The 27,767-nt window shown below is 50.9% G+C and overlaps 1 protein-coding gene across 2 annotated transcripts; it reads right to left on the bottom strand.

Moving 5' to 3' along the window:
* Window positions 1-353: 353 nt before the first annotated feature.
* Window positions 354-27,767, bottom strand: LOC143768334 (uncharacterized). Of its 2 annotated transcripts, none has more exons than XR_013213815.1 (3): window positions 27,329-27,767; window positions 24,585-24,682; window positions 354-2,003 (listed from the first exon to the last, which is right to left on the bottom strand). XR_013213815.1 is itself a non-coding variant. In XM_077257017.1 (3 exons), exons 1-3 carry the CDS (start codon window positions 26,111-26,113, stop codon window positions 1,965-1,967), a joined length of 774 nt encoding a protein of 257 aa, XP_077113132.1. In that variant the 5' UTR covers window positions 26,114-26,117; the 3' UTR covers window positions 354-1,964. The 2 variants fall into 2 exon arrangements, 1 of the variants encoding a protein (XP_077113132.1); XM_077257017.1 differs by lacking the exon at window positions 27,329-27,767 and adding an exon at window positions 25,477-26,117.

Below are 27,767 nucleotides of genomic sequence, written 5' to 3'. Positions count from 1 at the left end.
AGTGACGGCTCGTACAATTCGCAGAATTCCCTCAATTCTGCCCAGGCCAAAATCAATGATGTTTGAGGGGCCGACGCTTCACGTTGCATTATTCACATGTGATGTATGGGGGTCTTTGAGTAGTGAAGGCTCGGACCCCCAACCATTCCCCGCACGCAGGTGCTTATTAATTACAGGCTTATCTTGTATCACAGAGAGTATGGACACGGAGGCGATTGTTTGCTGATCTCGGACATGGATGAGGGGGCACAGGTTCTGCTCGCCATGATTCATCCAATTAAGTGTGTCCAGATCTTGTAGAAATCTGCCAAGGAAGTGATAATCCCACGGTGACATCACCGGCGTCTTGTGCTTTTCATCGACGCTGGAGAGAGCTGTGCTGAGGACGTTGATGCGGCGGTTACGTGCTGCCGAGGACACGCTGCATACAATGCAGACACAAGATGAATGAGTAATGAACCCCGAGCCCGGCCTTCAGCGCCCATCACTCAGTGACGCAAGAGACATCTTCAACCGACTGCTGCTTAAATATTTCAGGAGACGCCGCATTACACCGACTACTTATCATTCTCTTACCCCGACCTCGGCGCTGCACCAAGGGCCCACGATACCTTCCAACAATGAGTCATTCCAAACATTTCTACTGAAAAAGAAAAAAATACAATTGCAAAAAAAAAATAATAATAATCCGGCATCTGAACATATGGAAAGTCCAATAATCCAAGCAGCAAAGAAATGTAATAACGGCAAGGACAGAAATTAATGATACATTTTCCACTTTCTTTTGTGAAGGTTCCCGTCCGATCCGATCACAGGTTCAAGTCCCCAAAGTAGACGAAAAAACAAAGCGCATAATTAAGAAAAAGTTTTCAAAAACAACTAAAACAATAAAAAAAAACTTTGAATCTCAGATCTTTACCCCATCTAATAATAAAGAAAATAAAAAAATAAAACTATTTTGTCTCCACAAAAGTCGGCTCCAAGAGGAAATAAAATTATGTAACCACACAGGAAAAGAAATGCAAACACCAGAACATCTCTCCGAATAAAATGCAATAGAAAGCGAAGAAAACATTTGAACCCCAAAATAGTATCAAGAAAAATTACAGCTCCGTACACAAGAAATAAAGCGCAGCGCCGTCAGCGGAAAAATTAAAAAAAAAAGTTATGGCTCTGAAAAATGGCGGCGACACAAACCAAAGTTCAGAATTTTTTAAGCTCCTAATAAAAAAATCAGCACAAGTTTGGTGTCATCGTAATTGTAATAAACTGGAGAATCGCGTTTCCAGGTCATATTTACTGCAAGATGAACGCCGAAAAAACAAAACCCAAATTGTGGAGGGTTTTTTTTCACCATTTTTTTCTACATTTGAAAAACGGATGGAGTCGTTCAAAGCTGCAACTCATCACGAAAAAAACAAGTCCCCATATGGGTGAACGATAGAAAAATAAAAAAGTGATTTCTCTAGGAAGAAGGGGAAGAAAAAACAAAAGGGAAAAATGTAAATTGTTGGAGTCCCGGGGCTTCATTTGGGGAATATTTCTACATTTTCCTCTACGTCACAATGTTACCTGAATCTGTGAGAAGTGTGCAGAGCGCAGTGTGTTTATGACGGAGGACGAGCAGTTAATTATGTCGCTGTCTCCGCAATTGTCGGAAATCAATTCTTCTTGTGACCCTTCCTGCTGTCACAATGTAGCGATTTGCAGCGTTCATTGCTGGTCTTTACATCTGAGCGCGGCCCCTTCATGTAAAGAGACGGCCTATTGATCGAGTGACTCACGCAAGATCCAATCTCAAGTAATTGTTTAATGGTCCAACATGGATGATTGTGCTATAATTGTGCCGAGTAAAAATCTCCCCGGCTCCATTCACTGCAAGATCCGAGATAAGGAGAATAAAAGAGCGTCATAGGTGGATCAGTGCTGAGAGTCACTGCGGTGACGTAGGTAACAGCACAATGTCATCTGGTCCGGCTCCCACCGCGCTGACTCCTCCATTGCTGTGATTGAGACAAGAAAAACACATAATAAATTGTAAGAAATATTGTGAGAGACACCGAAAATACAAACAATATATCTCCAGTACTGATCCTGAGTTACCTCCTGTATTATACTCCAGAGCTGCACTCACTATTCTGCTGGTGCAGCCACTGTGTACATACATTACTGATCCTGAGTTACATCCTGTATTATACCCCAGAGCTGCACTCACTATTCTGCTGGTGCAGTCACTGTGTACATACATTACATTACTGATCCTGAGTTACATCCTGTATTATACTCCAGAGCTGCACTCACTATTCTGCTGGTGCAGTCACTGTGTACATACATTACATTACTGATCCTGAGTTACATCCTGTATTATACTCCAGAGCTGCACTCACTATTCTGCTGGTGCAGTCACTGTGTACATACATTACATTACTGATCCTGAGTTACATCCTGTATTATACTCCAGAGCTGCACTCACTATTCTGCTGGTGCAGTCACTGTGTACATACATTACATTACTGATCCTGAGTTACCTCCTGCATTATACCCCAGAGCTGCACTCACTATTCTGCTGGTGGAGTCACTGTGCACATACATTACATTACTGATCCTGAGTTACGCTGCACTCACTATTCTGCTGGTGCAGTCACTGCGTACATACATTACATTACTGATCCTGAGTTACCTCCTGCATTATACCCCAGAGCTGCACTCACTATTCTGCTGGTGGAGTCACTGTGTACATACATTACATTACTGATCCTGAGTTACATCCTGCAATATACCCCAGAGCTGCACTCACTATTCTGCTGGTGCAGTCACTGTGTACATACATTACATTACTGATCCTGAGTTACCTCCTGTATTATACTCCAGAGCTGCACTCACTATTCTTCTGGTGCAGTCACTGTGTACATACATTACATTACTGATCCTGACTTACATCCTGTAGATCTTTTATTATAAAAATGAAAAACATAACAACAATAATAGCAGAAAACATAACAAAAATATTAGCCAGAAAATAATCAGCATACTGAACACTGGTCCAGCCGCTCATTCTCTCCTCTCACACATATTATACAGTATATACAGAATAACTACTTTGATTTTCAGGTCCGGTCACCAAACAAAATAATAATAACAAATAAAATAAACAATGGAAAACAAAGACTATATACATGAACTTTTTTTTTTTTTTTTAGTTTTAAATAAAATAACTACAAATTAAACAAATATATACAATACTAAGCTATCCTCCATTCCCAACCCCCCGCACTGACCTGAGAGCTGGTCCTGCGTCTCATGCCTCAGTCCATGTCCAACGTCCATAGGCCAGATCAGGCAGTGCCAGTTTTTCCCCCAAACAACCCGGTGTCCCATAGTCCCACAAGATAATCCCACCTCCCCCCTTTTCCCACCACCCAACCTAACACCTACACCCAAATCTATATCCCCATATACAATATATACATTATATACAGCAGCACACACCACAATAATTACAAAACACGAAGCCCAAGTTCGGCGCCTGCAGCCCTACATCACTGTATAATGATCAAACAAAACAAAAATCTACAGTGTCAGCAGCAGCCCACCACCAGGAAAGGAGATGACCAGACTAGGGCACACTAAAAGAAAAGCCCCTCCAGAGGAGCGCGGCCCTCCGTGCGCCCAGTCTCCCATACTCCAGAGAGCGCACCTTCACCAGGTCACCGAGTATGGTCCTAAACACATCGTCCACTGGGAGGATTTTTCGTTGCGTCGATACTAAGCACCGTGCGTTCCACGTGTGATACCTAACCACTGCGCTAACTAGAAATAAGGTGCAGCGGTCCCGACCACCCAGGTCTCCGAATGCTCCATAGGCCCATTCCGCATAGGAGAGACCGGCCAGCCGAGACCAGCCAATGAAGGCGCCCACCCTGTTGTACACCTCTGTGTTGAAGGGACAATGAAGCAGGAAGTGGTCCATGCTTTCCAGCAAGGTACCACAATGCTCCCGAGGACAATTCCTGTCCTCAGAGCTCCTACACTTCAGATTGTCCCTCACACACAGTTTCCCATGGAAGCAGCGCCAAGCCAAGTCCCAAAACTTCGAGGGGATCCTGATAGAATTCAAAAGATGCAAACCCACCCCAAGATCCCGACTTGGGCAGTCCCTGAGCGTCAGAGGCCTCTGGAAATGGGTCAACAGAACCCTACTGTCAAGTATTTTCCTTGGCAGAGTCCTGATCTCCCACATTCCCGGACCCCACCGACGAATTACCTTCAGAACCAAGGTAGCGTAAGCCGGAAGATGTCCATGCGGTGTGCGAAGATCCTTCACTTGCCCTCCTGTCTCCCATTCCTGGAAGAAAGGCTGAAACCATCCCCTACAGGAGAATACCCACGGAGGAGCCCTCTCTTTCCAGAGGTTTGCGATATTGATCTTAATGAAGGTATCCACAAGGAATACCACAGGGTTGACCATACCCAACCCTCCTAGTCTCCTCGTACGGTAAGTAACCTCCCTCTTGACCAGGTTCAGTCTATTCCCCCATAACAGTTGGAAGAACAAACTGTAGACCCGAGTCCAGAGAGATTCCGGCAAGATGCACACACTGCCCAGATAAATCAGTAAAGGGAGCAGGTAAGTTTTGCTCAGGTTTACCCTTTCCCTTAGGGTCAAAGACCAACCCTTCCATTGGTTCACCTTCTGAGTGGCGATCTCTAGCCTGCTGTCCCAATTTTGTTTGGGGTAATCCCCCTGGCCAAATTCGATGCCAAGGACTTTTGCAGAGACTTTGGGTCCTGGAAGGGTGTCCGGGAGCTCAAAACCAGGATCTCCTCCTCCCAGCCAGAGACTCTCACACTTATCCCGGTTGATCTTGGACCCGGATGCCTCCGAGTAGCGATCTACCTCTGACATCAGCCACCCTGCCTCCTCGTGAGAGGAAGCAAACACAGTGACATCATCGGCATACGCCACCACCCTCAGAGTGGCTTCCGGTGCTGCCTGATCCATCCCGATCCCGGCCAACGGTCCACGCTCAACCCTCCTAAGAAGAGGGTCAATCGCAAACACGTACAGCAGCGGGCTCAAGGGACAACCCTGGCGAACACCGGACCCAACCTCAAAAGAGCTACCAATCCAACCATTCACAAGCGGGAAACTCTCTGCCCCACTGTACAAGGTCTTAAGCCAATCAACAAACCCCCCCGGCAGGCCATATCTCAGAAGGACGGACCAGAGGTACTCGTGATTAACCCGATCAAACGCTTTTGCCTGGTCCAGTGACAGCATGTACCCCTTCCAGTGACCAGCCCTACCCTGCTCCACTGCCTCTCGGACACAGAGCACAGCACTAAATGTGCTGCGGCCTGGAACAGAGCAATGCTGGGCCCCCGAAAGGAGTCGGGGTGCAAATTTCACCAGCCGATTAAACAGCACCTTTGCCAGAACCTTCCAGTCTGCATTGAGAAGCGCTATGGGACGCCAATTCTCAATGCAAGACGGGTCCTTACCCTTTGACAAGATGATCAGAGCAGACCTCCTCATTGACTTCGGCAGAGTGCCCGAGGAAAGACACTCATTGAATACCTCAGTCAAGAGGGGAACCAAAACGTCCTTAAAGGTCTTATAGAATTCAGATGTTAAGCCATCTGGACCAGGCGATTTTTTGGGAGCAAGCCCTTCAATCGCCAACTGAACTTCCTCTTCCCTGATCATTTCTGTCAAAACGTCAAGAGAGGGGTCTACCCCTGGTTCGGGGACAGCTTCTGCCAGGAAAGCCGACATCTCATCCCAATCAAGATCCCTCTTCCCCAAGAGGTGCGAGTAGAAGGATCTGACAACCTCCAGGATCCCTGATCTGGATCGCCTCAGGGACCCCGTAGTGTCGACCAGTCCTGTAACCACTTTACTATTCACTGACATCTTGCAGTTTCTGTAAGGGTCGGGCGAGCGGTACTTCCCGTAATCCCTCTCAAAAACCAAAGATGCGTGTCTATCGTACTGACACCTCATAAGCAAAGATTTCACTCTGGAGATCTCCTCGCGGCTACCTCCAGTTGAGACAAGATGCTCGAGTTTCCTCCTCAGACCCTGATACAGGCGGTACCTGCTCAGACTCCTGAGGCTCGAGAGCTGGCGGAAGAATCTCGCCACCCTTTCCTTGAACATCTCCCACCACTCTGACCTACTACTACAAAGATCCAGTAAGGGTACCTGGCTCTGAAGAAAATCCTCAAAGGACTGTCTTATCTCCGCTTCTTCCAAGAGAGACGAATTGAGCCTCCAAAAGCCTCTTCCCATCCGGAGGGTCTCTGTAACATTCAGAGAAAACAAAATTAAACAGTGGTCGGAGAACTCCACCTCAACAACAGACACTGCTGAAGAGACAGCTTCCTCCTTTAAATAAAACCTATCTATTCTGGACCTACAGTTACCTCTATGATAGGTGAACCCCTCGTGGCCTGGGGTGTGCCGAATGTGGACATCCACCAGGCGAGCCTCACTAGCTATACTATTAAGGGCGACGCTATCATAAGTCAGCTTGTCTCTGGAACCTCCTCTATCTCGGGGCCTCGTGACAGCATTGAAGTCCCCTCCAAAGACAACCTGCCGACTTGTAAAAAGGTAGGGCTTGATCCTCATAAAGAGACACTTCCGGTCCCACTTAGATTGGGGACCATAGATGTTAATGAGCCGGAGCTCTTGTCCCTTCATGAGGACATCTAAGATCAGGCACCTCCCCATTTCTAACTCAATAACCCGTCGGCATTCCACCGGTGCGGTAAAAAGGACCGCCACTCCGCTATACGGCTCGGCCGCAAGAGACCAATAGGAGGGCCCGAGTCTCCACTCCCTCTTAGCTTTAAACACATCTGCCATGTTTGGCAGCCTGGTCTCTTGCAAAAAGAAAATGTCAGCTTCAACCCGGCTGAGAAAATCAAAGGCCGCAAATCTAGCTGTAGTTGACTTTATGCTGGCGACATTAATGGACGCCAGCGTCAACGGAGTGGGTTCCGCCATCATTGGTGATTGAGTTAGATGGCTTTCTTTTTCCCACTCCCCTTATCCTCTGCCTCAGAGGAGGAATCCTTCCCCCTCTTTAATGACATGGAGGTATCCATTTCCACGCGTTTTTTATTTTTTTCCGTCCTCGTCTCCGGACTCTGGGCCAGTCCCTCCCTCCAAGGATCTTACGTTCCCAGAAGGAGGAGACTCGGCGCCCCCTGTGAGCCCCGCCGAAGCCAGAACCTCACCCTCAGCTTCCTCCTCAGAGGAAGAAATGTTTTCAAGGGCTTGGAACCGGTTAGAAAGACCAACCAGAGGGGAGTCGGTTTTTCCTTCCTTAGGTACCTTGGTCAGAGTGAGAGAAGATTTTTTATCTCCCTTCTTTCTCTTCTTTTTGGTGCCGAGCTTACGCTTGTCCTCTAGCCACTGCCTATTATCCTCATCCATACTTTCATAATGGGAGGACTCTGAGGCAGTGGCACTCTCCTCCCTGTGGATCCTCCTGACCTCCTCATCCAACTCATCATCCCTTGGGGCCTCAGCAGCAAGACTGGCATCCAGGACAGGGGCCGCCCCAGTAGCCCGAGGCTCGCCCGGCTCCCTATCCTGTCTGCGCTTGTCTAGACGCCTTAGCTGGGCAGGCGTCTTTTTATTGCTTTTCTTCCTTGGCCCCTCAGCTCCCTCACCCTTGCTAGTCCCTTCCCCAGCAGAATCAGCCTCACGGCTTTCTCCCACCGGGGTCACGACTGCGTTAGCGAAGGAGCGAGGACAACGGCTGAATGGGTGACCTAACTCACCACACAGGTGGCACCTAATCTCCACACAAGATGCAGCAAGATGGCCAACATCCCCACACAATGCACACTTCTGCACAGTGCAGTTTGCGCTGAAGTGTGTGGGGTCGCTGCACTTGTGACAGAGCTTCGGTTGCCCCTGGTAGAAGACCAGGATACGATCCCTACCCAGGAAGGCAGATGATGGTATGTGGGCAACCGTACCACCTGAACGCTTAAGTTTTACCATAAACGTCCAGGCCCCTGACCAGATACCAAACTCGTCACGGTTTTTCTTTGGCATCTCCACTACCTCTCCATACCGGCCAAGCCACGTCATGATGTCATAACAAGAAAGCGACTCGTTACATGTCATCACGGTCACTTTCTTGACTTGATTTTGGCGAGACACCGCCTGAACGGCAAAGTCTCGCCAGCCGGGCTCATTTTTTGCCAACTCATAGTTCGACCAGAAAAGTTCAAGCCCCTCCGGCCGAACAAAGCTGACATCAAACTCAGGTGTGGAATAGGGATGTATCAAGGCGTAGATGTCAATCGCCTTGAAGCCCATCCTCAGCAGGAGCTCCACAACCTTCGACCTTGGAGGACACGCATCACTGCCCCTCCACCGAAGACGGACCACATTCCTACGCACACTACCCGGCCCGGCTGTTGGGAGGGACCACACTGTATCCCCCCCTCTTTGCGCTCGGAAGGCCCCGAGGCCATGCCTCTCTATCCAGAAGGATAGATCAACCTCTCGACCCTCTACCATTATTGATCTCTCTCCCTTCTTTAGAGCCTCCAGGAGACGCCGTTGCAACATGCCGTCCCCAGAGCCCAGAGACGAGGAGGACGCCCTATTTCCCCCGGAGGTGACAGCGGCATAACTCCTGACAGGCGCTGCCACCACCGGGGGGGCAACCGGACCAGTGACCACATCCACACCAACAGTATCACCATTACCCACCTCCATAACCTCCTCACCCTCCACCAAACCAGCAACCACACCACTAGACAAAGAGTTTTCCTCATCCATACCCACCACCACATTCACTCCTGCTGGACCAGTGACAACAGGGGGTGACATTTTGGCCTCCGCATCATCAGGCACAAGGGGCTGAGTCTCCTCCACAGAACTGGAGGTGACCTCACCCCTGGTTTTATGTGTGCCCTCCGCATCATCAGTTAATATTTTCCGCTGCTTCATGGTTGCTACCAGGCGCCGCTGATCTTTCGCTGTTGTGAGGCACCGCTGTTCCTTAGCATCAGGATCTTGTTGACCAGCGGCGCCAACACAGAACAGGACTTTGGTGGGAGGACCGGAACGCCCAGCCCCGGTAACCCCCTCACACTGCCGCCGCTTCTCAACTAAGTGATCAGCGGCAACAGCATTCAGGGGCACCGAGGCTACCGGAGCTGCCCCTGACACCGGGCTGCTCCCCCCTCCCACTGGGGAGCGCACCACAGTATCTTGGCCTGATTTTTCGCCCGCCGCCGGGCCGCCCTCACTGTCCAGCCTCTCGGCTGATGCACCTGCTGCTACGTCCCTGCTACTACAAGCAGAAACGGAGCTCTGCGCCTCACTACATTGCTTTGTAGTCTCCCCGCGCCTTTGCACCGGATCCACAGCAGAACCCGGGCTGGGCTGGGCAACGGGGCTTATACAGCGAGCTGACCCTGCAGCCGACTCAGGGGGTACAGGGAGGGGGGCATACACATAGCTTACCGCTTCCTGCAGCTTAGGTTTGATCTTCTTCACCTTTTTTTTCCGGCCCCCAGGTGCCTCCTCTGGCAAATCATCACCAAGATGGAAGTTCTGAAGGCACACTGGGGACTCCAGGAGCTTGATCTCTGCCATTAGCGCCCCTCCCTGGCCGATGTTGTCACTGTCCTCCCCAGAGCCAGCAGAACTGCGACGAGATGTCATTGTCGCCTGTCCAGCAGGGAGCTCGCTGCACGTGGCCTGTGAGTGACTAAGCAGGCTGCCAGGTGGGGCTTTCTGCTGGTCATCATCCTCCTCCTCATCATCATCATCCACCTGGCACTCAGGCTGCAGCCCCATCTGCCTTTGCTCTCTGTTATCAGCCATTTCTCTGAATCGATCTTCATTAATAAGTTTTTCCTTAAATGGTCCACTTTTTTCTCTGATGAAAGCTTTTCTGACTTCAAGCTCATTGATGTCATCCTTCAGTCTCCTTACCTCTGCCTGGAGCTGATTCTTCCTCGGTTTGGAGGAACCTGCAGCTTTGTTGCTTGTGCAGCGCAGCTCCTCTCGGAGCCTCGTGATGGTCTTGCTTGCGTCTTCATACTCACGGAGGTGGCTCATGACCCGGGAGGCATAGGTGGACACAGACTCCCGGGGGCTCTGCAGCGCCCAACCCTCCTCAGTAAGGTCGGCCTCACCTCCGTGAGCACTCAGCTTTCCTCTGGAAGGGCCGTCATCCTGCACGCTAGCAGGCTTCTCCTCCATGGAAGCCTTGCGGCTTCTCTGGGTCTCTGCAGACCTGGGGGGAGTAGGAGCCACATTGCTGTGACTCCTGGTGGAGCGTCTCACCCCCGAATCCTCTGATGTGCAGGCTGGTTGCTGGTTCTTTCTGCCCCCCGCCAGCCTGGTCCGGGAAGCAGAAGCCTGGGACTTGGCCCCTTCACTCATCCCAGGAAACCCACTCCCTCCCTGGGTAAGAGAGAGAGCAGGTCCCCGGGTGGAGAGGTGGTGGTTCTCAGGAGCTCAGGAGCACACTGCAGGTTCAGCAGCGACCGCACCCACAATCAGCACAGTGAGTAGCAGCTGAGCAGAGCTGCACCCACTATTCTGCTGGAGCAGTCACTGTGTACATACATTACATTACTGATCCTGAGTTACCTCCTGTATTATACTCCAGAGCTGCACTCACTATTCTGCTGGTGCAGTCACTGTGTACATACATTACATTACTGATCCTGAGTTACCTCCTGTATTATACTCCAGAGCTGCACTCACTATTCTGCTGGTGCAGTCACTGTGTACATACATTACATTGCTGATCCTGAGTTACCTCCTGTATTATACTCCAGAGCTGCACTCACTATTCTGCTGGTGCAGTCACTGTGTACATACATTACATTACTGATCCTGAGTTACATCCTGTATTATACTCCAGAGCTGCACTCACTATTCTGCTGGTGCAGTCACTGTGTACATAATTACATTACTGATCCCGAGTTACATCTTGTATTATACCCCAGAGCTGCACTCACTATTCTGCTGGTGCAGTCGCCAGTCACTGTGTACATACATTACATTACTGATCCTGAGTTACATCCTGTATTATACTCCAGAGCTGCACTCACTATTCTGCTGGTGCAGTCACTGTGTACATACATTACATTACTGATCCTGAGTTACATCCTGTATTATACTCCAGAGCTGCACTCACTATTCTGCTGGTGCAGTCACTGTGTACATACATTACATTACTGATCCTGAGTTACATCCTGTATTATACTCCAGAGCTGCACTCACTATTCTGCTGGTGCAGTCACTGTGTACATACATTACATTACTGATCCTGAGTTACATCTTGTATTATACCCCAGAGCTGCACTCACTATTCTGCTGGTGCAGTCGCCAGTCACTGTGTACATACATTACATTACTGATCCTGAGTTACATCCTGTATTATACTCCAGAGCTGCACTCACTATTCTGCTGGTGCAGTCACTGTGTACATACATTACATTACTGATCCTGAGTTACATCCTGTATTATACCCCAGAGCTGCACTCACTATTCTGCTGGTGCAGTCGCCAGTCACTGTGTACATACATTACATTACTGATCCTGAGTTACATCCTGTATTATACTCCAGAGCTGCACTCACTATTCTGCTGGTGCAGTCACTGTGTACATACATTACATTACTGATCCTGAGTTACATCCTGTATTATACTCCAGAGCTGCACTCACTATTCTGCTGGTGCAGTCACTGTGTACATACATTACATTACTGATCCTGAGTTACATCCTGTATTATACTCCAGAGCTGCACTCACTATTCTGCTGGTGCAGTCACTGTGTACATACATTACATTACTGATCCTGAGTTACATCCTGTATTATACTCCAGAGCTGCACTCACTATTCTGCTGGTGCAGTCACTGTGTACATACATTACATTACTGATCCTGAGTTACATCCTGTATTATACCCCAGAGCTGCACTCACTATTCTGCTGGTGCAGTCACTGTGTACATACATTACTTTACTGATCCTGAGTTACCTCCTGTATTATACCCCAGAGCTGCACTCACTATTCTGCTGGTGCAGCCACTGTGTACATACATTACATTACTGATCCTGAGTTACCTACTGTATTATACTCCAGAGCTGCGCTCACTATTCTGCTGGTGCAGTCACTGTGCACATACATTACATTACTGATCCTGAGTTACATCCTGTATTATACCCCAGAGCTGCACTCACTATTCTGCTGGTGCAGTCACTGTGTACATACATTACATTACTGGTCCTGAGTTACCTCCTGTATTATACCCCAGAGCTGCACTCACTATTCTGCTGGTGCAGTCACTGTGTACATACATTACATTACTGATCCTGAGTTACATCCTGTATTATACCCCAGAGCTGCACTCACTATTCTGCTGGTGCAGTCACTGTGTACATACATTACATTACTGATCCTGAGTTACATCCTGTATTATACCCCAGAGCTGCACTCACTATCCTACTGGTGCAGTCACTGTGTACATACATTACATTACTGATCCTGAGTTACATCCTGCATTATACCCCAGAGCTGCACTCACTATTCGGCTGGTGCAGTCATACATACACTCCGGAGCTGCGGAGGTTTTCTCCCTTCCCTCCTGTGCTGCGCTCTGTGTGCGGGTTGCGGTGCGGTGTATGGACATACTATATAGGTGACTTCTGCCTTTTCTCTGGATGAGCGCAGCCCCCACTTCTGACCTCTGCGGGGTCCCATATGCTGCAGCTGCTGTTCCCTCCAGGCGCCGCTGATCTCTACTATTTACTTCCGCAGGAAATAAACAAATCTGTCTCATTAGAGCAACGTGCGTTATTCTCACATATTAGTTGGCCGATAAATCCCGGCCCCCCCAAAGATTCAGCACCCCAGCACCGGGTCACATACAATGGGGGCTTGATTCAGGGTGTCGTGCACTATTTTCGGGTAATGTCCCCTGGACCATTGACCATCGCACCATGATGTATACTGGAAGGGTTTTCGGTCTCCCATCACTGACAGCAAGCAGAGATTTTGAACATTGTGACAAAATGAGACACAAAATGTCAGAGATTCGCTGAGCTCATCTGTAGAAGGATGATAAAACCTGATTTCCCTGTTCCAGATGCAGCGCCTCCCCCGTCCTCAGGCTGAGTGTGGTATTGCAGCTCAGCCCCAGTGAAGTGAATACATAAGACGACCTGTGGACGAGTCCAAGCCGTCGGCCCCCGCCATCAATAATAACCCTTAATGATGCTGATTATTCCCACTGCGGCGTTTCGCTGCGGTCTCATGAGGAGACTACAGAGAACCTGGGGCCGCAGGTGGGAGTCTCATTCATGGACAGGAAGCCGCTGATCATCAGAGGGACTGACCACAAACTCCTCCAGCTCCAGAGTCATCAGAGGAACTTCCCCCAGAGACTGCCGAGAAGACCGACATCAGCGCAGCATCAGCAGCCGCACATTACTGGAAGAGCCGCGCGGAGGATGGGGGGAGTAGTGCTGACTGCCATCCAGGGGAGACAGTATCACACAGGAGAGGATGAGATACACGGCTCAGCAGACAGTATCACACAGGAGAGGATTAGATACACAGCTCAGCAGACAGTATCACACAGGATAGGATTAGATACAGCTCAGCAGTCAGTATCACACAGGAGAGGATTAGATACACGGCTCAGCAGTCAGTATCACACAGGAGAGGATTAGATACACGGCTCCGCTGACTGTATCACACAGGAGAGGATTAGATACACGGCTCAGCAGTCAGTATCACACAGGATAGGATTAGATACACGGCTCAGCAGTCAGTATCACACAGGAGAGGATTAGATACACGGCTCAGCAGTCAGTATCACACAGGATAGGATTGGATACACGGCTCAGCAGTCAGTATCACACAGGATAGGATTGGATACACGGCTGAGCAGTCAGTATCACACAGGAGAGGATTAGATACACAGCTCAGGAGACAGTATCACAGTGGAGAGGATTAGATACACGGCTCAGCAGACAGTATCACAGTGGAGAGGATTAGATACACAGCTCAGCAGACAGTATCACACAGGATAGGATTAGATACACGGCTCAGCAGACAGTATCACAGTGGAGAGGATTAGATACACAGCTCAGCAGACAGTATCACACAGGATAGGATTAGATACACGGCTCAGCAGTCAGTATCACACAGGAGAGGATTAGATACACAGCTCAGCAGACAGCATCACACAGGAGAGGATTAGATACACGGCTCAGCAGTCAGTATCACACAGGAGAGGATTAGATACACGGCTCAGCAGACAGTATCACACAGGATAGGATTAGATACACAGCTCAGCAGACAGCATCACACAGGAGAGGATTAGATACACGGCTCAGCAGACAGTATCACACAGGAGAGGATTAGCTACACAGCTCAGGAGACAGTATCACAGTGGATCGGATTAGATACACGGCTCAGCAGTCAGTATCACACAGGATAGGATTAGATACACAGCTCAGCAGACAGCATCACACAGGAGAGGATTAGATACACGGCTCAGCAGACAGTATCACACAGGAGAGGATTAGATACACGGCTCAGCAGACAGTATCACACAGGAGAGGATTAGATACACGGCTCAGCAGACAGTATCACACAGGAGAGGATTAGATACACGGCTCAGCAGTCAGTATCACACAGGAGAGGATTAGATACACAGCTCAGCAGGCAGTATCACACAGGATAGGATTAGATACACAGCTCAGGAGACAGTATCACAGTGGAGAGGATTAGATACACGGCTCAGCAGACAGTATCACAGAGGATAGGATTAGATACACGGCTCAGCAGACAGTATCACAGAGGATAGGATTAGATACACAGCTCAGCAGTCAGTATCACACATGATAGGATTAGATACACGGCTCAGCAGACAGTATCACAGAGGATAGGATTAGATACACGGCTCAGCAGACAGTATCACACAGGATAAGATTAGATACACGGCTCAGCAGTCAGTATCACACATGATAGGATTAGATACACGGCTCAGCAGACAGTATCACAGAGGATAGGATTAGATACACGGCTCAGCAGACAGTATCACACAAAACAGGATTAGATACATGATTGGATGCGGTGCACAAATGTGATTGTTTTCCTTCAGCGATTTGGACATTTTCTAACATTTTATTACTTGTATTTGCAGATTTGCGGCCGACGACTTGGCTATGTGCCCATGTTGCAGATTCGTATGCGGATTTTTCAGCACCATTTTTGAAAAATCCACAGGTAAAATGCACTGTGTTTTACCTGCGGATTTCCTGCGGATTTTGTGTGGATTTCACCTGCAGTTTGACACCTCCGGATTCCTATTATGGAGCAGGTGTAAAACGCTGCGGAATCCGCACAAAGAATTGATATGCTGCGGAAAATACAACGCATCGTTTCCTCTCGGTATTTTCCGCACCATGGGCACAGCGGATTTGGTTTTCTATAGGTTTACATGGTACTGTACAACGCATGGAAAACTGCTGCAGATCCGCAGCCAAATCCGCAACGTGTGCACACAGCCTGATGAGGGAATTCTTACTGGTCGCATTATTGGGAACCTTCACTGATTGATAATCATCCTGTATAAAAGACCCCCAGAAATGGCTGACAACAGAAAGGAGTAGCTCGTAAACAGCTTTCTTACAGTCAGCAAGAAATAGCTGATAACAGAGAAGAATTGTTTGCATTCACCTGCAAAGATGTCCATACTGACTAGACTGGGGCAAACCGCCGGGATAAGTCACATTTTGCACAGAGGTGTCCAGACCGTCCGCTGCCTGCAGATGTGGGGGAAAGAATGATGGAGCATGTCGGACTTCTTCATGCTCGATCCCTTGTTGATCAGCGGCCCACTGCTACCATGCTGGGCCCTGGCAATGCCCTGCCGCCCCTCACCCCTCACTGCTGCCATGCTGGGCCCTGGGCCTCTCATTGCTACCATGCTGGGCCCTGGCAATGCCCCGCCACCCCTCACTGCTGCCATGTTGGGCTCTGGCAATGCCCCGCCGCCCCTCACTGCTGCCATGTTGGGCCCTGGCAATGCCCCGCCACCCCTCACTGCTGCCATGTTGGGCTCTGGCAATGCCCCGCCGCCCCTCACTGCTGCCATGTTGGGCCCTGGCAATGCCCCGCCACCCCTCACTGCTGCCATGTTGGGCTCTGGCAATGCCCCGCCGCCCCTCACTGCTGCCATGTTGGGCTCTGGCAATGCCCCGCTGCCCCTCACTGCTGCCATGTTGGGCCCTGGCAATGCCCCACCGCCCCTCACTGCTGCCATGTTGGACCCTGGCAATACCACACCGCCCCTCACTGCTGCCATACTGGGCCCTGGCAATGCCCCACCGCCCCTCACTGCTGCCATGCTGAGCCCTGACAATGCCACGCCGCACCTCACTGCTGCCATGATGGGCCCTGGCAATGCCCCGCTGCCCCTCACTGCTACCATGTTGGGCCCTGGCAATGCCCCACTACCCCTCACTGCTACCATGCTGGCCCCTGGCAATGTCCCGCTGCCCCTCACTGCTGCCATGTTGGGCCCTGGCAATGCCCCTCTGCCCCTCACTGCTGCCATGTTGGGCCCTGGCAATGCCCCACTACCCCTCACTGCTACCATGCTGGCCCCTGGCAATGCCCCGCTGCCCCTCACTGCTGCCATGTTGGGCCCTGGCAATGTCCCGCTGCCCCTCACTGCTGCCATGTTGGGCCCTGGCAATGCCCCTCTGCCCCTCACTGCTGCCATGTTGGGCCCTGGCAATGCCCCACTACCCCTCACTGCTACCATGCTGGCCCCTGGCAATGCCCCGCTGCCCCTCACTGCTGCCATGTTGGGCCCTGGCAATTCCCCGCTGCCCCTCACTGCTGCCATGTTGGACCCTTGCAATGCCCCGCCGCCCCTCACTGCTGCCATGTTGGACCCTGGCAATGCCCCTCCGCCCCTCACTGCTGCCATGCTGGGCCCTGGCAATGCCCCTCCGCCCCTCACTGCTGCCATGTTGGGCCCTGGCAATGCCTCTCCGCCCCTCACTGCTGCCATGTTGGGCCCTGGCAATGCCCCTCCGCCCCTCACTGCTGCCATGTTGGGCCCTGGCAATGCCCCTCCGCCCCTCACTGCTGCCATGTTGGGCCCTGGCAATGCCCCGTCGCCCCTCACTGCTGCCATGTTGGGCCCTGGCAATGCCCCGCCGCCCCTCACTGCTGCCATGTTGGGCCCTGGCAATGCCCCGCCGCCCCTCACTGCTGCCATGTTGGGCCCTGGCAATGCCCCTCCGCCCCTCACTGCTGCCATGTTGGGCCCTGGCAATGCCCCGTCGCCGCCGCTCATTCAGTTCTTTTCCAGCTGGCACCTGTTAGAAGTGAAATAATTTGGGTTTGTTCACATGTTGCATATTTTCAGCATTTTTGGCAGAAAAACATTGGGAACATTTTTATCGCCTTTTTCTGTGCGACTTTCTCACATCCTTCAATTCATTGCACAAGTGAGAAGCTGCAAAAACGCAGAAAGAACTGAAATCTGCGCCTAAAAAAAAGCATCGTGTGCACAGGCGCGCTCAGAAACGCCGCCACGTGTGAACACTCCCTTACTGATCTCACGTCGCTCGCTGCGGCTCCGGGGTCTTGGCTGCACTTGGTGGCGCAGATTAGGGGGCTTCACCCTTATCTGCATTACTACAGGCACTGCAAGGGGAGTCTACGGGGTCAGTGTCTGGCAGTGAGGGTCTCTGGCTGCATTCACCCCCAGAGCTGCATTCATAATTCTGCTAGATCCTGTAAGTCGCTGCACTCTATAGCTTTGCATTCTGGGAAATGTGGTTCATTTCTGCCCCTGGAGTATTGGCAGGGCATGATCTGTGCAGACACTGAACCAGCAGCGGCTGATATGGGGGCAGCGAGGCTCCGGCCTGTCTCCTCATTGGCCCTATCCAAAAACACTACAGTTAGGGACCCTACTCTCCCTCCCCCCTCAAAAAAACCCTGGAACTGACTGATAACAGAAAACAATAGAGCACTGGCGGATGACAGATTACATTCTTATTTTACAGCGTAAACTAGCTGAAAGCAGGGAACAATAGAACGTTTTCTATGCCGCACAGCCGGAGTGAAATGGCTGATAACTGGGAGCAATAGAGGTCAATCCCCTGCACGGAGGCAGAATATGTGGCCGCTGGCCGTGCACCAGGTCTAGAGTGTGTTTAACCCCTTAGTGGACAGCTTTGGCTTTAATAAATGAGCCAAAATGAGACACAAACTGCGCCAGTTAGTGAATGGCGCGCTATTATTTAGGCGCTAAAAGTCGTTGGTGGCGTAAGTATGAATGTCTCATCGGATGCGGCGGATCTCTGTCTGTGATCACACTCCGCTGTAAGGATGACGATAAACTTCCCTCTATGATCTGACGCTTTCTCCCTCTCCTCAGTGGGAGCTCAGCGTCCGTGTGCAGCGCTGCGGCGGGTGACAGCCTCACTTCTCAGGGCTGTTGATGGCCACGGTTCGTCAGTCTGGCGAGTTTGCTATTTGCTTCCACTCATAAGGAAGAAAGTGCACGACGTATTTCACATACTTTTCACATTTCAAAAGCAGCGCTCCTCACCCGTCACACCCGAGATAGTGATTGTCAGCGCCAGCATATAACTGTGCCCATCATCGTCCTCATTCTGTGTAACAGGTCGGGAATAAAGCCCTGAATGGTTTGAATATTGCTGATCGCTCGTTTATCGGCCTGAACTCAGCGCATGTAAATGCAACCGAAATGTTTCTGTGTGACGGAGCAATGTGTCAGGGGCCCCACTTTGTACTCGTGTATCATTCGGCCACTTTTTGGGGAGGAGTGTGAAATCATATCCTCCCTTGTTCTTAGTACCATCCTCAGCAGAAAGGACTTCCCGTCCACGGGGGCTGATCAGCTAATCAGAAGGAAGTGTCCTGGGGTTTACACCTCCCATGAGGAGCACGGACTGGGAGATATGAATGGGATCCATGCTGTGCCTCTGTAGTGAGCGCCTGAACCTCGGCACTGGTTGTAGGCAATGAGTCCCTTTAAGAAGCCGCGGTTCTTTCTATAGCAAGTAGCACATTAACAGGGCCGCCTCCTGTATGCAGAGGGATGAATAATCTCATGTAATTCCCAGCGCTCTGCACAGATGATTCACAGATCTCTGCGGCTCCACAATATTCTCTGCCCTAATATGTACATCATGTCTGCAGCAAAGGACTCTGCTACATCCTGCAGACTGATGGGGGCGCTCTGCAGCTGCTAACAGGCACTGACATGAAGGAGCTGGGTAACTATAACACTGGATAGCCTGTACTGATCCCGAGTTACCTCCTGTATTATACCCCAGAGCTGCACTCACTATTCTGCTGGTGCAGTCACTGTGTACATACATTACTGATCCTGAGTTACCTCCTGTATTATACCCCAGAGCTGCACTCACTATTCTGCTGGTGCAGTCACTGTGTACATACATTACATTACTGATCCCGAGTTACCTCCTGTATTATACCCCAGAGCTGCACTCACTATTCTGCTGGTGCAGTCACTGTGTACATACATTACTGATCCTGAGTTACCTCCTGTATTATACCCCAGAGCTGCACTCACTATTCTGCTGGTGCAGTCACTGTGTACATACATTACATTACTGATCCCGAGTTACCTCCTGTATTATACCCCAGAGCTGCACTCACTATTCTGCTGGTGCAGTCACTGTGTACATACATTACTGATCCTGAGTTACCTCCTGTATTATACCCCAGAGCTGCACTCACTATTCTGCTGGTGCAGTCACTGTGTACATACATTACATTACTGATCCCGAGTTACCTCCTGTATTATACCCCAGAGCTGCACTCACTATTCTGCTGGTGCAGTCACTGTGTACATACATTACATTACTGATCCTGAGTTACATCCTGTATTATACTCCAGAGCTGCACTCCCTATTCTGCTGGTGCAGTCACTGTGTACATACCTTACATTACTGATCCTGAGTTACATCCTGTATTATACCCCAGAGCTGCACTCACTATTCTGCTGGTGCAGTCACTGTGTACATACATTACATTACTGATCCTGAGTTACATCCTGTATTATACCCCAGAGCTGCACTCACTATTCTGCTGGTGCAGTCACTGTGTACATACATTACTGATCCTGAGTTACATCCAGTATTATACTCCAGAGCTGCACTCACTATTCTGCTGGTGCAGTCACTGTGTACATACATTACATTACTGATCCTGAGTTACATCCTGTATTATACTCCAGAGCTGCACTCACTATTCTGCTGGTGCAGTCACTGTGTACATACTTTACATTACTGATCCTGAGTTACATCCTGTATTATACCCCAGAGCTGCACTCACTGTTCTGCTGGTGCAGTCACTGTGTACATACTTTACATTACTGATCCCGAGTTACATCCTGTATTGTACTCCAGAGCTGCACTCCCTATTCTGCTGGTGCAGTCACTGTGTACATACATTACATTACAGATCCTGAGATACATCCGGTATTACACTCCAGAGCTGCACTCACTATTCTGCTGGTGCAGTCACTGTGTACATACATTACATTACTGATCCTGAGTTACCTCCTGTATTATACCCCAGAGCTGCACTCACTGTTCTGCTGGTGCAGTCACTGTGTACATACATTACATTACTGATCCTGAATTACATCCTGTATTATACCCCAGAGCTGCGCTCACTGTTCTGCTGGTGCAGTCACTGTGTACATACATTACATTACTGATCCTGAGTTACCTGCTGTATTATACTCCAGAGCTGCACTCACTATTCTGCTGGTGCAGTCACTGTGTACATACATTACATTACTGATCCTGAGTTACATCCTGTATCTCTTTTTTATTATAAAAGTACAAAACAAAACTTACAGACAAACTCAATAACAAAACAAATTATTCACAGTCCCCAAAAGTCCAATGTCCAGCATATTTATACAAACAAAATGTTCCTCCATTTCATTAATACCCCCAGCAAGGGAAGAGACCTCAACCTATATCCTTTTTCCTCTCCCCTTGTACCTTTTTCCCTCATACACACATACCCATGCATTCATCCCTAGAAAAATAAACAAAAGTCGGCCAACTGCCCTAAAGAAAGCAAATAGGCCACCTGGCCAAAACTTAATCATATATTTTTTATATATATATATATATATATTTTTTTATTTTTTTTTTAACCTCCTAAACTAAACCACCACCATTCCCCCAAAGGTCCCACGAAAGTCTGTGGCCTATCACACCAGGTCCCACGAGAGTTTGTGGCCTATCACACAAGGTCCCACGAAAGTTTGTGGCCTTCACTATAGAACAAGGTCCATAGAAGTTTATGGCCCTTTTTTCCTCTTCTTGGCATCCCGCCGGACGTCCATTCTCCAAAACCCATCCCCCCACCCCCCAAGAAACCCCCCACCCCACCTAAACTAAATCCCCCCTACACGCATCATAGTACACATGTAACATATATACAACCTTATAATAACATATAATCAATAATAACATAATAATAACCAATACACACCTTAACCATGACCAAAGAACAGGCCCAAGTTCAATGCTTGCAAGCCCTATACCCGGGTTACCAATTACAAAACAAAAATCTATAAGTGAGGGTTACAGCCCACCACCAGGAACTGGAGACCATAGAGGCTCTCACCCTAATCTACCACACATCACCCTGACCCTCCCTAACAACACAAAAGAAAAAATCCTGTCCCTATAGCCCTACTAATCTCTCCCTACCTGCCCCTACCTGTCCCTCACTGACCCTCACTACCAACCTAATACTAACTACCTGTCCCTAAAGACTGTCCCTATCTGTCCCTCCCTGTCCCTACACATCTATCTGACCCTACAAAATAAAGATAAAAAGATAAAAAAGACTAACTCAACCCTATCACAGGCACACAGAACCTAACTCTCCCTAGGGCACATTAAAGGAGAAACCCCTCCAAAGAAGAGAGGCCCTCCCTGCACCCAGCCTCTCAAACTCCAGCAAGCGCACTTTTGCCAGGTCACCCAGGATGTTCCTAATCACCTCTTCCCTGGGGAGGACTTTCCGCTGAGTAGACACTAGACACCGTGCATTCCACGTGTGGAACCTAGTTACTAAACTAACTAAGAAAACAGTGCCCCGATCTCGGCCACCAAGGGACCTGAATGCCCCATAGGCCCACTCCGCATAGGAAAGGCCTGCCAGCCTAGGCCAGCCAATGGAAGCACCCACCCTGCTGTAGACCTCTGTATTAAAGGGACACCGAAGCAGGAAATGCTCCATGCTTTCAAGCATACCGCCACACTCTTCGCGGGGACAATCCCGGTCATCAGAGCATCTGCACTTCAGGTTGTCCCTCACATACAGCTTCCCATGGAAGCAGCGCCAAGCCAAGTCCCAAAACTTCAAGGGGATCCGCTTAGAGTTCAATAACCCGAGCCCTACCTCCAGATCCCAGCTTGGGCAATCCCTGAGCGCCAGGGGCTTCTGAAAGTGGGTCAACAGGACCCTATTGTCAAGTAACCTTCTCGACATGGTCCTGATCTCCCACACTCCCAGACCCCACCGACGGATCACCTTCAGAACCGGGGTAGCATAAGCCGGAAGATGCCCATGAGGTGTTCGAAGGTCCTTTACCTGCCCTCCTGTCTCCCATTCCTGGAAGAAAGGCCGAAACCACCCCCTACAGGAGAATACCCACAGAGGAGCCCTCTCTGACCAGAGGTTGGCGATGTTTGCCTTAAGAAAGGTGTTTACTAGAAACACCACTGGGTTGACCATACCCAACCCTCCTAGTCTCCTCGTGCGGTACGTGACCTCCCTCTTGATTAGGTTCAGCCTATTTCCCCATAACAATTGGAAAAACAGGCTGTAGACCCGTGTCCAAAGAGGCTCTGGCAAGATGCAGACGCTGCCCAAATATATTAGCAAAGGAAGCAAATAGCCCTTGGCAAGACTAACCCTTTCCCTTAGGGTCAAAGACCAACCCTTCCACTGATCCACCTTCTGGGCGGCAATCTTAAGTCTGCCCTCCCAGTTTTGCTGGGGATAGTCCCCCGGGCCGAAACTGATGCCTAATATTTTTGCTGTGGCCTGAGGCCCTGGAAGGGTGTCCGGGAGATCAAAACTTGGATCTCCCCCTCCCAGCCAGAGACTCTCACACTTGTCCCGGTTGATCATGGAACCGGATGCCACCGAGTAGCGTTCAACCTCAGACATCACCCAATCTGCCTCCTCTCTCGAGGATACAAAAAGGGAAACATCATCAGCGTACGCCACTACCCTCAAGGCGGCCTCTGGCTCCGCCTGGTCCATCCTGACTCCCACCAACGGTCCACGCTCCACCCTCCTTAAAAGGGGGTCGATCGCAAACACGTATAACAGCGGGCTCAGAGGACAGCCCTGGCGGACACCAGACCTCACCTCAAAAGGGTGTCCGACCCAACCGTTCACGAGCGGAAAAGTCTCTGCCCCATTGTATAAAACTCTCAACCAATCAACAAACCTCCCAGGCAGACCATACCTCAGAAGGACGGACCAGAGGTACTCATGGTTAACCCGGTCAAAGGCCTTCGCCTGGTCTAAGGACAGCAAGTACCCCTTCCAGTGACCTGCCCTGCCCTGCTCCACTGCCTCCCGGACACCGAGCACAGCACTAAATGTACTGCGGCCTGGAACAGAGCAGTGCTGGGCCCCCGAAAGGAGCCGGGGCGCAAACTGCACCAGCCGATTAAAAAGCACCTTTGCCAGAACCTTTCGGTCCGTATTGAGAAGCGCTATGGGACGCCAATTCTCAATACGGGACGAGTCTTTACCCTTTGACAGGATAATCAGGGCTGACTTCCTCATTGAACTGGGTAGAATGCCCGAGGAGAGGCACTCATTAAAAACCTCAGTCAAGAGGGGGACCAAAGAGTCCCTAAAAGTCTTGTAGAACTCGGATGTTAAGCCATCCGGACCGGGCGACTTTTTGGGCCGGAGCCCATCAATCGCCCGTCTCACTTCCTCTTCCCTGATTGCTTCTACCAAAACATGAAGAGAGGGGTCATCCCCTGGCTCAGGGATGGTTTCAGTCAGGAAAGCCGACATCTCATCCCGATCAGGATCCCTCCTCCCCAAGAGGTGCAAGTAGAAGGATCTGACCACCTCCAGGATCCCTGATTTGGATCTGTTCAGGGACCCCGTACTGTCAATCAGTCCTCTCACCATCTTACAATTCACTGACAACCTGCAGTTTCTGTAAGGGTCGGGCGAGCGGTACCTCCCGAAATCCCTCTCAAAAACCAAGGATGTGTGCCTATCATACTGGCACCCCTTGAGCAAGGTCTTCACCCTGGAGATTTCCTCTCGGTCCCCTCCAGTCGAGACGAGCTGCTCGAGTTTCCTCCCCAGCTCCCGATACAGGCGGTACCTGTTCAGGCCTCTGAGGCTCGAGAGCTGACGGAAGAACCCTGCGATCCTTCTTTTGAAGATCTCCCACCACTCAGACTTACTGCTACAAAGACCCAAGAGAGGTACCTGGCTCTGAAGAAATTCCTCAAAGGACTGTCTTACTTCCGCCTCTTCCAGAAGGGACGAATTCAGCTTCCATAGGCCTCTCCCCATCCGGGGGGTCTCTGTAACATTCAAAGTAAAGAAAATGAAACAGTGATCGGAGAACTCCACCTCAACAGCGGACACTGCAGAAGAGACGGCTTCCTCCTTTAAAAAAAACCTATCTATCCTAGACCTACTGCTTCCCCTAAAAAAGGTGAAACCCTCGTGACCTGGGGTGTGCCGGATGTGGACATCCACCAGGCGAGCTTCGCTTACTATGCTATTCAAGGCTACGCTATCATAAGCCAGCCGGTCTCCGGGGCCTCCCCTATCACGGAGTCTGGTTACAGTATTAAAATCCCCACCGAAGACCACCTGCCGGCTCGTAAAAAGATAGGGCTTGATCCTCAGGAAGAGACATTTACGGTCCCACTTGGATTGTGGGCCATAGATATTGATGAGCCGAAGCTCCTGTCCCCTCATGAAGACGTCAAGGACCAAACATCTCCCCATTTCTACCTCGATCACCCGTCTGCATTCCACCTCCACGGTCTTAAAAAGGACCGCTACCCCGCTATACGGCTCGGCCGCAAGAGACCAGTATGAGGGCCCACTCCTCCATTCCCTCTTTGCTTTGTAGATGGACCCCAGGTCCGTTAGTCTGGTCTCCTGCAAAAATAAAATATCAGCCTCAACCCGGGTGAAAAAATCAAAGGCCGTAAATCTAGCCGTATCTGACTTTATGCTGGCGACATTAATCGACGCCAGAGTCAACGGGGTAGGTTCCGCCATCATGGGTGATTGAGTTAGATGGCCTGTTTTTTAACCGTACCCCCTGTTTTCCTCTCCCCTTCTGAGGAGGAGCCCGACTCACCCCTCCTCTTTAAAGATACCGAGGTGTCCATATCCTCCTTTATAGCACTGGATTTCCCAGAAATAGATTCCTTGCCCCTGGACCCCGAGGTAGTCCCCCCTCCAGAGGAGTGTGAATCCCCCGGAGGACAGACCTCACCACTCCCCGAAGGCACCCCAGATGTTGCGACCGGCCCCTCACCCCCGACCTCCGACACAGCAGAGTCATCGAGGGCTTGGAACCGATTGGAGAGGGGGATCAGAGGGGAGTCAGCGAGCCCTTCCGTAGGCACCCCAGTGGCCAGGGGGGGGGGCTTAGATTTTTTAGCCTTGTTCTTCCTCTTCTTCCGACTCTTACTGGTACGATTGTCACCCGTTTTTTTAGGCTGCTCCACCACCTCTTCATCCAGACTTTCATACTGGGAAGAGTTATCAGAAGCAGCCAACTCCTCCCTCTCCATCCTCCGGATCTCCTCGCTCACCGCCTTCTCCCCCAGGGCCTCAGAGGCTTCGGCTGCCGTCTCCAGGGTGGGGGCAGTCATCACCCCAGTTGCCTGAGGCTTATCCTGCCCCCTGCCCTTACGGCTCCTCACCTGTTGCCACTGGTGGGCAGATGTACCAGCCTCGCCTTTCCTCACCGACCCCTCAGCTCCCCTCATGCCTCCACCCTCAGCCACAGCAGAAGTTGCACCACCGGGGACCCCCCCTTGGCTCCCCCCTGCCGGGCCAGAGATGGTGCTGGAAAAGGAACGGGGGCAGCGGCTATACGGGTGACCAAGGTCACCACACAGGTGACACCTAATGTCACCACAGGCCGCGGCAAGATGGCCTACCCCGCCACACAAGGCACATTTCTGTACCTTGCAGCCTGCGCTGAAGTGGCGGGGATCACCGCACCTGTGGCAGACCTTCGGTTGCCCCTGGTAGAAGATCTGGATTCTGTCCCTCCCCAGAAATGCTGAGGAAGGGATGTGGGTGACCGTACCTCCTGAAACCTTCAACTTTACCATGAAGGTCCAGCCCCCTGACCAAATGCCAAACTCGTCCCTATTTTTTTTAGGGACCTCGGTGACTTCCCCATAACGGGAAAGCCACGTCATTATGTCGACCCCAGAGAGTGACTCGTTACTTGTCAGAACGGTCACCCTCTTTACACTATTTTGGCGAGACACCGCCTGCACGGCAAAGTCTCGCCAGCCGGGCTCCCCCTTTGCCAGTTCGAAATTCGACCAGAAAAGCTCCAAGCCCTCTGGCCGAACAAAACTGACATCGAAGAAGGAGGTGCCAAACGGATGAATCAGGGCAAAGATGTCCGTCGCCCTGAAGTCCATCTTCAGAAGGAGCTCCACAACCCTCGCCCTTGGCGGGCACGCTTCACTGCCCCTCCACCGAAGACGGACCACATTCCGCCTGGCCACCCCCTGCCCGGCTGTCGGGAGGGACCAAACCGTTTCCCCTTCCCTTTTATCTTGGAAGGCAGCCTGGCCGTGTCTATCCAGCCAAAAGGCCAAGTCCACCACTCTTCCCTCTACTTCGATCGTCCGTTCTCCCTTTTTGAGGGCCTCCAGGAAGCGGCGCCGCAAAACGCTATCCCTGAGGTCCAGAGGCGAGGAAACCCCCTGACTAGACCCCGGGGCTCCAGCCACCACCCCCGAATAACTCCGAGAACCTGTGGCTGGGGGGGCAGATGGACCGGCCCCCTCCCCCCTTCTCCCACTACCATCAGACACCGTACTCACACTTGCCACCTTAGACGCACTGCCACTCGCATCCTCAACCATAGACACTTCCATACCCGCACCCTCCTCATCCACTCCATCAGTCACCCCACTCTCACTCACATGCACACTGGGGTCAGTTTTATTTTGCCTCACCTTTTGGGTATTTCCAGGTTCACTGCTACCGCCACCTACTGGTGGCATCTTCCCTGCTGGGGGGTTTGGCACACACAGCGCTGCTGTCTCTTTAAGAGTCCTGCTGCCATAGGACTTATGCAGCACAGCCTGACTGTCCACCACAGCAGGCGCAGAGTCTCCTCCCTCACTGGCAGGTAGGAAGCCAGGTGCAGACCCGCCTCCAGCTCCATCCTGCCTTGTCACCGGAGCCCCCACCGCAGGTAAGCCCCCAGACTCAGGGGACCCCGCCAGGCAGGCGCCCTTGCTGCTGTCTGCTGCAGTCCCTGCTCCATTGCTGGCTAAGACCATTTTTTTTTCTTTTCTTTGGGAAGCCACGCCCCCAGCCTTCAGCCGCACAGCAGAGCTATCCAAAGCTGCTCCTACATGGGCAGCGGGTGCCGAGGAGGCCACGCCCCCT

The sequence above is a fragment of the Ranitomeya variabilis genome, chromosome 4 (assembly GCF_051348905.1).
Source record: "Ranitomeya variabilis isolate aRanVar5 chromosome 4, aRanVar5.hap1, whole genome shotgun sequence".
NCBI classification, from domain to species: domain Eukaryota; kingdom Metazoa; phylum Chordata; class Amphibia; order Anura; family Dendrobatidae; genus Ranitomeya; species Ranitomeya variabilis.
This window is presented reverse-complemented; position numbering and strand designations above follow the sequence as displayed.